The sequence below is a fragment of the Pterocles gutturalis genome, unplaced genomic scaffold, assembly GCF_000699245.1.
Source record: "Pterocles gutturalis isolate BGI_N339 unplaced genomic scaffold, ASM69924v1 scaffold9218, whole genome shotgun sequence".
Taxonomy (NCBI): Eukaryota; Metazoa; Chordata; class Aves; order Pterocliformes; family Pteroclidae; genus Pterocles; species Pterocles gutturalis.
The window spans coordinates 32820-48295 of NW_010118012.1; the positions used below are offsets into that span (position 1 = coordinate 32820).

Genomic DNA, 15476 nt, shown 5'->3' on the forward strand with positions numbered 1-15476 from the left:
AACCAATGGTGTTTCAGGTTCAGATACTCCAGTTCATACACCTGTGAAACCAAACAGTTATTTGAAGCTATCGGTTGAAGGACTCCCTTCTCATCTGCATGTGAGTACATATGCAATAATGCAAATGGACAAAAATAACTCATTGTAAAAATTTATTAGTTCTTGTGGGGTTACACTAAGAAGGAATTTAGTCCAGTATATTCATCCTTTAATTGCTTGACTCAAGAAGAAACTTCAGATGTTCGGTCAAATTCATGTTCTTCTGGCCAAGTCTTTTGGTAAATGAACAGAAAATGCAGTTTGACTAAATGCAAAGGAAAATGACCATTTGACCAAAGCATTAGCATTGCTTCTTTCGTTTTTTTTCTTTGCAACTCTGGCTTTCATGCAGCTATTGTTTTATTTGATTTGTTTTCTCAATCTGTTGACCACTTGGTTTAGATTTCAGAGAGGATTTCTATCAGCATCACAAGTTACTCCTGCAGAGAAGCTTTCTGAAATTACACCCTTACAGCCCAAATCACAAGAACAATCTATTACATTACCCTTAGCAAAGCTCCATCATGTTCTAAGGAAAAAAACCAAAAAGTTACTTCTGTACTTCCTCTACATTTTCTATCTGTTCAGTGAAAAAAATACAACCAACCAACCAAACAACCAAAAAACCCCCAAAACCACAACAGCATTCCAGTTCTCTGGACATTAGGAAAGGCCACATTTTTAATGTCTTCATAAAACCTCAACATTTCTATACTCCTGTCTCTTTGAGCCCTTATACCTTGCTCCAGATTGCAACCATAAGAGCAAATGACAGCAATTCTCCCCACCAGCTTCTCTTGGCTGTATCAAATCAGGAGCTTGCTACCTGCTCCCATCACCCAGCACCTCTGTCAAGAGCTCAAGACCCAATTCATCCATATTTATTCGCAGAGAGGTCCTGTAGTTGCTTTGTGGAAGGATCTTCTTCTGCCAAATATTTGCTTTTGTAACAGAATAACAGAGCCAGGTTTTGCTCTCTGTGCACAACGTTCACTGCTGGTGCTGTCCTACATGAGAATCCAGTGACGGTGGCATTTTGGGGATGCTACGTTAATATCAGCCAAACACGGAGTTGAGGGACCTCGGTACCTTCTTGGAGCCTGAAAACCCAGAGTTAGCACTTGACAAAACAAAGGCAGGCCTCTGATTCAGAAAAAAACCCAATAAATACAAACATCTTCCCACCCTGATTTCACTATTTGGACTCTTGCCTGGATAATTCATTTGAAAACCAAATCCAGCCTAGCAACTGCCTTGAAAATTGAGTAACCCCAGGTTCAACTGTATTAAAAAACTTCAGCTTCAGGCAAAACTCATGGAACAGCTCATTCACAGTACTTTCACCAAGCCCTGGCCCTCATTTTATGTTTTTCTGATTACATTTATATTGTGTTACAATTTACTGGCAGCACAATTGTATTATAATATACATTACCACTAGCTGACTCTGACTGCACGCATTCAGTTCCATCAGCAGCTAAAGACGCACGGCTCCATGCATATTCATCGCTGTATCGCCACTTCTCAGCTGGTAAAACAGCTGCATGAATCAGCAACAAGTTTCATAACTTAAAATAGATGTAACCCTGCAGGATGCTTGGGCTCGACGCACAACACAATTCTCACCTGGAGGCTGGTAGGAGCTAGGAACGTGATGCACTCACCTACAGTATTTCTCCACTCAAGCATAGCCCTACCCTAAAGCCACATTAGCGTTCCAGTTTGGAGCAGAAATGTGCTTTTGTAACAAATCTCCTGATCATTGTATCACGCTTTGGTTCACCTCACAGAGTGGGCTTGGGATGAATGAACCCCGTTCCTTTTGCTGGAGCTAATGCAGAAATGCACCATTGACTTCCATCTGCTGGTGGCACGTGGTTCACGGGACCAAGCTCCAGCTCCTGCAAAGCAAACCCTCTTGAAAAAAACATAGTGTGCTCTGGGTCCTCAGTACAAACTATTTTGTTCTGTAGATCTGCTCCTCTCATCCCATACTTCTTGCTAAATGAGTTGAACATGGGTATCTGACCTCTAGGCAGCAGCTAGGACTTCAGCCTAGCCTGTCTTAGAGGCAGGAATTCATTCTATAAACTATGGGGTTGGATGGTTTCTATCCTCAGCAAACAAAAATATTTCCTTTAAGTTAACATTCACATCTGACTTTATGAAAAAAAAAAAAAAAAAGCCATCTAGCAAACACACAATTTTCTGTTTGGAGGACATTCTTAACTCTCTTCCAAGTCCTCAGCTCAAAAAGACACCTAAGAGTGCGTGCTCAATTATTCAGCCAGCAAGCAAATAAAGTACCTTTGCTTTTACTCATTCGCCGTGCCACAAACCTGTCGAGTCACTCATACGCACTGCAGTTGCTATACTGCTGATATCTGTTAGTCCTCCCTCCATTTGGTGTATGCACCACTGCTTATCATGGAAAAATCAAGTGTTCTGCCATCCCCATATGTTTTTATCTGTCATTATCAGGTGCATATATCACTGCCAGAAGAGCTTGGTATTTATTTTAATTTACTGCAATAATAAGGGAAGCGCTTGTGTTACATTAAAATAATGTAATGTAATGCAAAACATTTAATATGAAAAGGGATTCCTGAACATATTGCTTGCTCAGTATGTTTCCCATACAACCCTTCTACTGCTGCTGCAACACCACAGTAGACAATATTGCAGATATTGTTGTCGATAACACCTAGAAACTGAATATCCTCTAGGAATTCCAGCACATATTTGTCATGTTTCCTTAGCTGGCAACACAGTCCCTTCCTTCCCCCCCTTCAGTGCAAATCCAAACTCTCCATGTGATCACTTACAGAGTTCTGCCTAATTATAGAAATGCACTAATTATACACACCTCTCAAATGGTGATAGACTTCAAAGTAGGTAAATTTTAAATGGTGCCATTAAGAAAATCTATTTGATGATGGAAATGTCTGTAATATCATATTGCCATCTCCTACATTGTAATTTTGCTTTCAAGTCAGTGTTAATTTAATGACAAATTACAGCAGAGAATAGTAGAGTTGGGAAAGCAAACTGAAAGCTGGAAGATTTACAGTGTGATACTGGTCAGCAGATGCTAAGAAAAACGATCAAAAACAATTTGGAAAAGCGATGGATCTAAAGTAAACAATGAGTAGAAAGGAAGAACATGACAAATGTGAATATTGAACCATCAGAAACCACTCTCCTAACAAAGACAAACACCTGCAAGACTGACTTGTCCCCATGTGTTCAGCTACTCACGAGAAAATATATATGTCATTGAACACTTAATTTACATGCAGAGTTATCACACTGCTAGGAACGGCTTGAAAATTGGTTACTTGCAGTTCAGAGCATCTCTTAGCAGGCACAGTAACGCCAGCTGCACGTCCAACCCAGCCCTGCGAGTGCACACAGCTCACCCACCAACCTCACGCACAGCTTCGTGAAACCCAAACGGCCACACGTGACCCCAGCACGTGCACTTCCTTTTCAAACCTTGGTACGTACCTCTGACTGGTATATCCTCACTCTTCAAAACACAGGTAAAAACCTTTAACGTTAGATATTCACCAAAAAACCTGATTCTTCAACATAACACTTTAGTGAAGCCATTATATACGTGAATGCATGAAAGCCAATTTAAAAATATTCTTTTAGCACTAGTTAATAATGACTCTGTCTATTGCCCTGATGATGTAGGTGAGTAGTTTATTTCATATAAGAATGTATATATCTCTGCTGTAGAATCTGGATCTTGCATTGACACGGCCACTGGGCAGATCAGACAGCAATTACAATGCAGCACCACTACAGGACACTAATCCCTCTGCCTTTAGTTAAATAACAGCTTGTGTGGCAGGGAAGAGACAGAATCCATCTTCGCTGAAAAATGTGCATAGAAAGAGAAACGGTCGATCTTCCCTCACACAAATCCTGGTGTCAAAACAAACAGTCTTACCAAGTCCCAGGCTGTCACATTTAATCAAAGACATTTATGGAATGGCTCGATAGAAGCATTTTACAAGCAGCAGGTGGGTGATCCTGAGTTACCAAGCTCAAATATTGATCAGGACTTTCTGACAGTGTTCAAGAAATTCCTAGGTCTGAGATTTTGGCTACATCCTTCAGAGGATGGCATCCAAATGTGCTCGAAAAGCTTTCAGATCACAGACTTTTGCTCTGGTGCACTCACATAAAGAAGTCTCTAGATGAGATTAAAACTATCTCTACAAAAGTAACTATTTTTCTTTCTGCATAGTTATAAAATGACTCACACACACAAAAAAAACATTTCACAAAATTTGGAATTTAAAGCAAATAAGATGCAAATTTGGAATTTAAAGCAAATATGAGCTCCTCACTGGAATGGGGAGCTCCAATAGCAACACGGACACAACGCACAGCACAAGAAGTCATGTTGTGTTAACTGGTGACGTCTTTGATCTCCGCTCACGCGTACAGCAATTCCACGCCCTGCCCAACCTTACCTTTTGATATTCTTCCTTAGATCTCAAGGCAGCTTCCATCTGTTCCTGAGAAAACGTGTAGATGGCCGAGCGATACTGTGTGCCAAAGTCATTACCTTGTCGCATTCCTGGGGAGCGAGAAAACACAGCACACCATGAGGATCAGCCGCCCTACCCGACTGGGCTGAAGGCATAAATCCAACAGACCTAAATTTAGGACGTTCCATACACCTGGATTAGCATGGTCTCTTATGTGCGTGCTCAGTAAGTAGTTTTCGGAAGTCCAAATCTTTCTTTGGTTAAATGCTCCTAAAGAGATTCAACTCTGATATCTCCTTTTAAATAACTTGCAAAAGCAATGTGAGCATTTTACATTTTGGTAAATCACACCGTAGTCAAAGAGAGACGTAAAACCTTAAATAATCAAGCTGCAGTTACTGTAATCAAGGTGCTCTTAAAATATTTATTTTTGAACGATGCAAAAGGCTACCAAGAAAAGTTGATTTTACCAAGTTTTTAAAAATTTTCTTCTGCTGGAGAAGTATATCTTAATGGAAGAAAGGTTCAAAATACACTTGGAGATAACCAGCTGTTCTCCCCTATTCACAAAGCAATGAATTTGCTAAAAGACTAGTATGCACGTATTGCTGAATTAACTCTGACATTATCAACTCCTACCATCACCAGCACTAGTTATGGAGAGAAGGAATGAGTCCTATGAAGCCCTTAAATCTGAGCTCCAAAGAGGACTCCCATTGATAAATACACTAAGGAGAAGGTTTGCAGAAAGTCTGGCTGTGTTAGTACTGTTATAGAGTGAGTAATGCTTAGGAACAGCAACTCTTTCACAAGTTTTTTTGAATTTGGGAGAAGTACAAAACAAAGATATATATGTAATACTGTTTATATATAACATTACGAAAATAAAACTATAGCTATACATGCTCAGTAACTCCTCAAAATGATACCATAAATGAACAATTTTAGCACAAGGATTAGCCCATTTGCTGTTGATATATGTAATCCCTTCAAAAGCCTGGTTGTATGAAGTTGCTCATGTACAAATTTACAAAATACAAGATGGATTCTACCTATGAAACTATAAAATAATGGGCCAAAGCAGAGGGAAGATTACTGTCCCCTTAGGTGACCCGCCCAGATACGGTTTGGCATTACACAGTCCCAGGCAGCCACGCTGGCCAAGAACATTGCTGCCTCCCATCACTATCCGTTCCCACTGCCCCAGGCAGCCATACCGCAAGCCAGCTTTGCTGTGGATCGTTCCATAAAGTTAAACAACAGCCTCAGAGCAGAGCTTTAGCATTAAGAATGATCTGGATGTGCAGTTTTGCAACTGTAATTGCAGTTTTGCAGTTTCTTTCTTTTGTAACTTTTTGTAGTGGTTTTAAACCCTGCAGGCAGCAAATGCCACGAAGCCACTCGCTCACCCTCCCTCCTTCCAGGAGTCAAGAAGAGAATTAAAGGGATAAAGGGAAGAGAGACTCAGGGGTTGAGATAAGAACAATTTAATAACTAAACTACAATAAAACTGAAAATAATAATAATACTAATAATAATGATAGCTGTAATATAATCACATATATAACTATACAAATGAGTGACACACAGTGACACTGCTCACCACCCGATGACCAAGGCTCAGCCCATTCCCGGATAATGATCCCAGAGCAGGGAGAGTCCCAAAACTGCAATCCCAGAAAAGGAGATAAGAGCCTAAGTGTCTGAGAGACCGAGAGCAGACTGAGAGACCAAGATGACCCAGAGAGAGAGAGAGAGAGAGAGGACATCCAGACAGATCCTTACCTATATACTGGCCATGCCGGGCATGGTATGGAATAAATCACTGGACAATTTGGGTCTCAATCCTAAACCTAAGGACGAATCCTGGGCTGGTCACTGGGGCTGTGCTCCCTCCCAGCTCCTCCTGCCCCTGCAGACACGGGCACAGCAGAGAAGCTGGAAAGTCCTTGACTGTCCTGGCAGCAGCTCTGCCCATCAGTGTGTGATCAGCTTCTGCTCAGCACAAACCCAAACACAGCCTCACACCAGCTGCTGGGAACAAGGTTAACTCCATCCCAGCCCACACCAGGACACCTTGTTCCCCCCAGTTTTGCCTTCTAGAACAGAACTTTTTGCTTTGCTGTAATAAAATACATTTTCTGTTTGTCTGGTGTTTTCTGTGAAGATGGGTGCGTGAAAAATTTGGAGTGACTGCAACCCAAGAGAAACTGGAAATCATCAGGATTTGTCTTTTGACTGCCACTAGACTACAGAAGCCTCTTTGAAGGCTCTCAGGACTCTGGAGATGAAATGGAAAAAAAAGACATGTAGGTCTTGATACCCCCCTAGCAAAGGGCAGAGGGCAGAGAAAGAGTCTGTAACACCGGGGGAAAAGATGGCATCAACATAATACTACTCATTAAAATGTTATAACTTTTATCCTTCTTATACTTTCCAAAGAAACAGAAAAATGGTTTAAAGAACAGTACAAGCAACAAATGAGATCTGGCTGAAATATTTATGAACTAAAAGATGCAGAAATGTTTTCAAAGATGCCTTTGGTCAAAAAGTCTGTTCAGTGACCAACAGTACACATGAGTGAATATGATTTGGAAAAATGGAGTTTTCTGATGATTTGGGTTACTTTTTAACTGCTAAAATATTACATTACTACACATAAAACAACAGCTACACTCTTTATCAATACTTGGTAGTGTGTTCTGCAAGGCAGAGAATATTTTGCTCATTTCTTTGCAAGCTATTTTAAGGTGGTAAGGAGCTCTTGCAGAGCCAGTGCTACTGAATAGTTTAGGCATAAAACGAATCCAGGCCAGTAAAGCATTAGTTTTGCCAGGATATGTTAATGCTGCTTGATGTTCAAGCTTAAGCATTAGCATTCTACAAATCTATTTATTGCTTAACAAACTACTTAACAACCAACTAGGGAGTAGATTACAAAAATCTCTATAAATGGAGGATCACTACGTAGTATGCCAGTTTCTAGCATGTATTTCAGGAGTATGAGTTTAGCATGAACTCATTTGCATGGTGCTCTGAGCGAGAACATAAACAAAATTATTTAATATATGCACATGCCACCCCTACATGCTAATAAGGAAGCGGTCAGCTTAATTAATTTAATGAAAAGAAGGTCAGGAGGAGAACTGACTCTGATTTACAAACACATATATAGAGAAATAACCCAAGAAATAAGGTTCTTTAGTCTTGCCAAAGATGCTTAACTAGGCAGAGCAATTGCAAGCCAAAGTATACAAAATCCAGATGGGAAATAAGGCAACATTCAAATAGTGAAGCATTTCTCACTGGAACAAGGCACCTAAAGCCACATCCCTTTCCTGAGGGCTTCACGTCAAGGATACACATTTTCCCCAAAGATATACCAAAGCTCAAAGAGCTGTACAAGGTCAGTGATGAAATTCTAAAGGCGAGGAGGAGGCCAGACTGTGCGGTAATAGCCACCCCTCCTAGAACTCAAGCATTGGCTTGCTCTGTTAACCCATCCACAAGCTACGAAGAAGACTGAATCGGTATTGTATTACCCCAAAGTGTAACTTTAATGGGATCAATCATCTAAGCTAAAATGTCATTTATTTTCACTTGTTACTTAAACTAATTTGTACATAAATCTCCTGCAATAAGTAGCTAATACATTATCTAAGCCACAAAGACTACAAGATCACAAAACAAAAATAAATTCCACATGTACAGACGTAATCAATTGCCACTGTTGCTGTTGTTATTTCTAAGGTACCTCACATGTACAAACTTACTTCTCAAGGGTCCATCTCTGATCTTTCAAGTCTCACTTGTTGAGATTCACTAACTCAATGAGTAGCAAACAAGGCAAGAAATTCAATTTACTTAACAACTGCGGTAGGATGATTGAGCTCAACAATCTTGTCTTTGTCCGAAATAAAGACTACTAAATCAAAAATGATCTCTGCTTGGCTATCTAAAAATTCCACAATGTCATCTGCAGTTAACTCTCCTTCCATTTCTGAAATGTCTTTCTTATTTTGTTTGTCATGGCTTTCTGCCCCTCTCTGTTAACATAACACAACAGTTACACACATTAGGCTTCAGATGAGAATGTGAAAATATAAACAATTAATTTAATAAAGATGGTAAATGTATTGGAAGACATCGTGCAATGCTAAATCAAAAGCCATGATCACAAGGGATTGTCAACATTGGTGCTATTGGATGCACATCAACTCTGAAAGAGTTTTCTGCTGAGACAATGAACCAGCCTCTGATCTTCCGTGCACCAAAGTGGTTCCACTGAAGTCAAGAAATTTGTTCTAAGTTTATAATAATATAACTAAAACCACAAATAATCTCCACAGGCTTCAAGTCATTCACCTTACCTACAAGGTCCCAGGTAACTAAAGAGGCCATTAAAATATTTGTTAATCACCATTCAGAACCAGTATCTATTGAAAACTGTAATCAGACACTATAAAAACACTGAGATTTAGAAGTGCTTTGAATGTACAATATTTTTGTTACATTTTCATAGAAAAATGAAGAAATCTCTTGACATTGCATGGATTGGATGGGTAAAAGCAATATTTATTATCACTAATGTATGCATTTCAGGATTAGATTTCCTATAAAATTCTCTACAAAGAATTTTATCCAAATAAGACATTTGCACTTGAGAAGAAGAAAGTTATTTTTTCACCTGTGCCAAACTCTGTTTTTAAGAGATGCATATGATTTTGCTTTAATTCCAAATCAAACCAGTGAATCAGGTGTGTCTAAATCTTCACTACTGGAAGAATGAAGAATTCCCACAGAGCATCAGCTGCACATCTTCAGAGCAGCTGGATCTTCTAGGCAGGGAAATGCTGATTCCCTACAATTGTTCTTCTGCAAGTCACTCTCCGTGCAATCTGCCAATTTAGGGATAGAATTTAGGGTAAAGCCGGGAGATATTTCTTTTACTCAAGAATACAATATATGAGGAGATCTGTCAGCAGGATCTGAACATGCTTTCCATTCTGTGCTGAGATGATAACCAGATTGTTTCCTAGAGATACAAAATGTATTAACACTGAGGAATGAGTTCTCTGACAGGAAGAAAGATCTTCACCAACTCTTGCAGAAATTTGGCAATGATAGAAGGAAATAAGACAGAAAAAGCCTCCTCTGCCGCTGGAATGACCAGTAGATATGCTTTGAGTGATCTCAAGCCCGTTTCTCTCCAAGAGGTAGCTTGAGGAAAAGCTTCCAGAGCCCTGAAAGCAGAACATCATCTTCCTTCGAGCATTAGACCTGCTCCACGCTGTCACAAAGCACACCCAGAGGACTCGTTCCCAGTGCTGGCCAGAATCTCTGTAACTAGAGATAACCAGGCAGGGTTTCAAGGGATACCCAGTGTCCCCGGAGGGGTTCAAGGCCAGGCTGGATGAGGCTTTGGGCAACCTGGGCTGATTTGAGAACTGATAGAAAAGCATAGAATTTGCACCTCTCTGGCAAGAGAGAAAAACACTTCTGGTTTTTGGCTTTTTTTTTTGTTTTGTTTTGTTTTGTTTTTTGGATCCAGCAGCTGTGTGGTGCCAAAGAGTGTAAGTCCAAAGCCTGGTGAGCACTGGCCAGTCCTTGTAAGCTCTCATCTCTAGACAACCAGTGAGGATGAGGGCATCTGGAGCTCCAAATGTGTTTAGATCTTGGCCGTGGATCATATTTAGGAATTTCACTTTGGCTAACCAAAGCACCTCAGCGGTTCTAAGCCTGGACCACTCTGGAGAACATAAAATTTCTTCACTGTGCCAGTAGAGACCAGAACACCAATTAATCAGAAAATGCCCTCAGGAGCTGAGCACTTGCTCTGACTTATATGAAACAGAAATTTGCAGCCACAGGATGGTAGATGGAAAGAACAGGGAGCTGGGATGCTCTCCCACATCCTGGAAAAGGATGAGATTGCCGTGCAATACAAACACACTGACACTGGAAAAACCATTATTTGCCAAAATGTAGATATCAGTCAAAGAAATGGTTCCAAAAAGGCGTCTTACCAACACTTGGATATCATCTGATGCACCTAGGTAGGAATGACTTAGTTTTGGTCTCTCCCATATTCTCTGGCACCAAAGTAGTAAATCCTAGCTCTCCGCTGATTTCAATGGCAAGAATACACGAAATCATCCTTGCTCCTACTCAGCTGGTCAGTGCTTTTTCCTTCACAGGTTCTCTACCTTGTCAAAACTACAGCGTCTCCTTGGCTGGGGCAAAGAGTTGCCCGTTTAAAGGAATTATTCAGCTATTACGCTACAGTTTGGGTTCCTCTAGAGATGCATCATAGACCAGTCACTGTCCTTCCTGTCTAACTCCAGAGTATCTTGAGGTCAATAATAAATAGGAGTATCCACAGCATAAATAAAAGCACATATTTCCCAATACTGTACATATTTTTTTTTTTTGCTTTATAAACTGCAAACAAGCAGATCTGTTTCAAAACAGTGATTGTTTAATATATTACCTACAGAAGGCTAAAGGAAAAATATACTTTATTTATTTTATTGGCTAAATCAAGGATTTCTTTTGAAGACTCAACCCTCTAACGTCTTGAAAGCAATACTTATACAACACTCCTTATCTTTTCTCCATTTAAAAATAATAAAAAAATGTAATGGCATCATTCGTCAACCTTGCTGTTCTCAGAGGATCCCAAGCATAATGGAGATAAATGACTAAGGCCTGTTAGACTCTTCTGTGCCACCCAGTGAAATTTTAAAGGGCAGTTCATAGCTCTTATTTTTATCATAATTTTTGCTGTGATTTATAGACTTTTCTGCAGCTGTCACTTATTTTCTTATACCCGCAGAAACCTGATATACTGATTGGTCATTTTCTTTTCCCCAATCAATCCTTGCTGAGTTAAGACTAATAAAACTCCTTCTTCCAGCTCATCATATAATTATTTAGTAAAAATCAATTGCACCATGTCACCCTGGCTTGATGTCATCACTCACTGTAATGATTACATCTATACAGCTTAAAAGTTGCCAAGGGAAAGTAAAACTCTTTATAGCATATGATTAAAGTAGAAAAATGTTAATAGAACAGAAGTTAGTTACAGTGCTGAGGATTGAGAGTTCTTGATGATTTTCAAGGCGCTGGGGTGCAGGAAGGATAAGTGAAACATAAAAGAGCATCTTCAGAAGGTTACAACACATTAATGAGTTTGTACATACTAGGGAAAACTTTTATAATGTCAATAGACCAAGAAGTTTACAAAGCTTCCAAAATATATGGTTTTCAGTGTCAAGGAGGAAACTGTAGTTTTGATCTTCCTGATATATTCAAGACAGTAAATACGAGCTTTCCTTATAAATTCTGACTTATACAGAGAACATCATGCCTCCAGCAATGTTTTTAATAATTTACGTCAGCTGCGAAAATGTCTGGTCTTTAACCTTCATCAAACCACCAGATTACAGGTTTTCTGATGTTGCTTTGAAGCCAAAACAAAATCACAGATTTGTTGAGGTTGGAGGGGACTTGTGGAGGTCTCTAGTCCAACACCCCTTCTCAAAATAGTGTCAGCAAGAGCGGGTTGTCCAGTCCAGTTTTGAATATCTCCAAGGACAAAGACATTACAAAATACTTCCTTCCTTAAGATTTCCAGTGCTGGTGTAAATGACCTTGCTGATGACAGTCAATAAAACGCTCATTTCCAGGTTTAGGCAACCGAAAGCTGACCAAACATTAGAGCCTAAATTGGGGCAACTCAACTGTGTTGTCTAGATCCCTACTGACAATCAAGGGAGCTGACACCCTCCGTGCCTACAGAAACATCTGAATTTAGGTCGCTTTATCTCAGTCTTCATCCCATCTGATGTGTATATGTTGGTCGGACAAATCTGACCGAAGATCTTGATAGAGTTCAAAACTAAATAAATGCATAGAGCAGAGATGTCTGGAAGAGACTGGAGGACATGCCACAGGGCACAAGGTAGCCCCGTATTTTCTAAAGCACAACTGGAAGACAGGAAGAATGCGCAAGAGGATCTGACATGGCAAAAGACATCTCTGTTTGGGCATCTGAAGTGGGGCCTCATTGCCTCTTTTCTTCATGGACTAGCTGTGTTGTGATGCTTACAAAAAGCTGGACAGCTACTGATCATGTGAGTTGTCCCGGTTTCAGCTGGGACAGAGTTCACTCTCTTCCCAGCAGCTGGTGTGAGGCTGTGTTTGGGTTTGTGCTGAGGAGAAGCTGATCACACACTGATGGGCAGAGCTGCTGCCAGGACAGTCAAGGACTTTCCAGCTTCTCTGCTGTGCCCGTGTCTGCAGGGGCAGGAGGAGCTGGGAGGGAGCACAGCCCCAGTGACCAGCCCAGGATTTGACCTTGGGTTTAGGATTGAGACCCAAACTGGCCCATGGTCTATCCCGTGGCATGCCCAGTATAGAGGTGAGGATCCTTCTGGAAGTGCTCTCTCTCTCTCTCTGGAACATCTCTTCCTGGGTCGCCCCTCTCTCAGGGGTTGTCTCCCTCCCTCAGTCAGCTCTCAGTCCCTTGGACACTCGGGCTCTTATCTCCTTTGCCAGGATTGTGGTTTCAGGACTCTCCCTGCTCCGGGACCATTAGCCAGGAACGCGTTGAGTGTTGGTCATCAGGTGGTGAGCAGTGTCACTGTGTATCACTCATCTGTATATTTGTAGATAATACTATTACTATTAACATTATTATTATTATTATTGTCAGTTTCATTGTAGCTTAGTTATTAAATAGTTCCTATCTCAACCCACAAGTTTTTTTTCCTGTTATCCCTTTCATTCTTTCCCCATCCCTGGGAGGGTGAGCGAGCGGCTGTTGTGGTGCTTTCCTACTAGCTAGAGTTGAAACCATAACATGAGAAAATTAATTAAGAAATAAAACAATTCAGATCAGGTACTACATAGAGCTTAGCTATGGAACTACACAAATTTGCTGTTGTCTTCTCTATGTGCCTTCTCCTTTCTCTTCATTTACCTGTTGCACACTAGTGTCTTGCCTAAAGTTAGTCGTGTTAGCACTAGGAATCTAAACCTACTATGATCCATCACTTTATTGCAATAGTAATAAAAATAATTAGTGATAATAAAAATAACAGTGTTGTCATTTGCTTTTATCCGCAGACAGACAGACTCATGGGACGCTGCTTTCTCAAAACCCGGACAAGTGTGGTCTTATAAATATGCGAGAGAAAATTGCAGGCAAAGAAAAACAGCCATTCACTGAAAATATTGTTGTTTAGAAGAGAATCAGCTTTGACCTCTTGTACCTAATTATACATGAAAACAAAGATTAAAAGCCTACTAATAATCACCATAAACTATGATTAATGATGCCATGCTTCAGTGCCTCAGATTTCTAGACCCAAGTACAGTAAAATCACTAGTGGGTTATTTGAAGAAGAAAAGAATGTTTGGTATTACTTTGTTTTGACTTTGTCTATTGCTTTGCTTGTAAACAGATTAGGAACAGTCCATCACAGCCCTCTGCAGAAAAACATCTTCTAAGGTTGCCCCTTTCTAATTCTATAAATGTACATGAAAATCTAGATGCTGTTATTCACACCGCATACCCATTGACTTCATGGATATTTGCAAGCTGCTGAAGACAGTCAGAAGCATTGAGAAGTCCAGTTTTTCCTTCAGAAGTCAACAAGTCTGAATTAAAATGACGCTTCCCTCCCTGTTCCCTTCCTCTTCCTCTCCTCATTTACAAACACAGCTCTGCTATAATTACAAGATAACCCAGAAATGATCCTGAGGAAGACTGTAATAGAATAAAAAAATTTCCAAAGGTCTTCTTACCAGATACAGGCATTATGAACAAAAGGAATCACAGAATGGTTTGGGTTGGAAGGGACCTTCAAGACCATCGGGTTCCACCCCCTGCCATGGACAGGGACACCTCCCACCAGCCCAGGTTGCCCAAAGCCTCATCCAGCCTGGCCTTGGACACCTCCAGGGATGGGGCATCTACCACCTCTCTGGGGAACCTGTTCCAGTGTTTCACCACTCTCATCATAAAAAAATTCTTCCTTAGATCAGGTCTAAATCTGGCCTCCCTTCAGGTGAATGGTGGGTTCATATCTCCCACAGCATACGAGTCACAGTGTCATCTCCAATGGCACAAATTGCCATGGCTTTTCTCATCTTCAAGGAACCATTTTATTACTGACGGGAGCAATACTGAAAGATAAACTACTAGTAGTTCTGAAGAACTGGTTAAAACATCATCATCAGATATAAAATAAATAGGCTAGAAGTAGTTTAAAGGTAAGAAGAAATCAGAGCTCAGAAGGACTTTTGCCCTCGAGCCAGAATTGATTCAGCACCACTCACTTCATGATGCAAACTATTCAGCCATCTCAGCAGCCACTGCACGGGCTAATAATCCCCTTCATTAAAAAAGATGCAGAGTCAAATCTCAGCTTCTCACTGTGATATAGAAAAACAACATCTCCTAAACTCGAAATATAGGTCAGAAAAAGTCTGTTCTAATTTATACGGATAAAAAGAGTCTACTATGCAAATTAGGTCATAACAGTTAAAATTCCTGGGGGGACAGAGCAGCCTAATATGTATTTATTTTAAATGCATATTTAGTTCTAGAGAAAGGACAAAGAATGGGAACAACACAACATTAGGCATTTCAGTTCATGAAAGAAATGAAGCTGCATTTTCAAATGCTGGTTAAGCATCACTGGCAAAGACTATCTTTGCTACTTTGCAGAAAGTACAGACTGCAGGTATTTATGAGTTGCATTTTCAAATGCTGGTTAAGCATCGCTGGCAAAGACTATCTTCGCTACATCACAGAAAGTACAGACTGCAGGTATTTATGAGGTGATTATGGGCATGGGATCACTAAACTGGTTGCTGATGGGACCGTTGTCCCACCATTGATACATCACCAAAAAGAGCAGG

General features: G+C 40.4%; 1 protein-coding gene across 1 annotated transcript in view; it reads right to left on the reverse strand.

Moving 5' to 3' along the window:
* Positions 1–1474: 1474 nt before the first annotated feature.
* Positions 1475–15476, reverse strand: part of MSRA (methionine sulfoxide reductase A) — a gene marked incomplete at both ends in the record, with an annotated part of 20262 nt that continues 6260 nt past the window's right edge. Inside the window, 3 exons of the mRNA XM_010076040.1 lie at positions 1475–1579; positions 3547–3568; positions 4527–4633. Of these exons, the coding sequence (XP_010074342.1) occupies positions 1475–1579; positions 3547–3568; positions 4527–4633 (234 nt within the window). The remainder of the gene's footprint in view (positions 1580–3546; positions 3569–4526; positions 4634–15476) is intronic.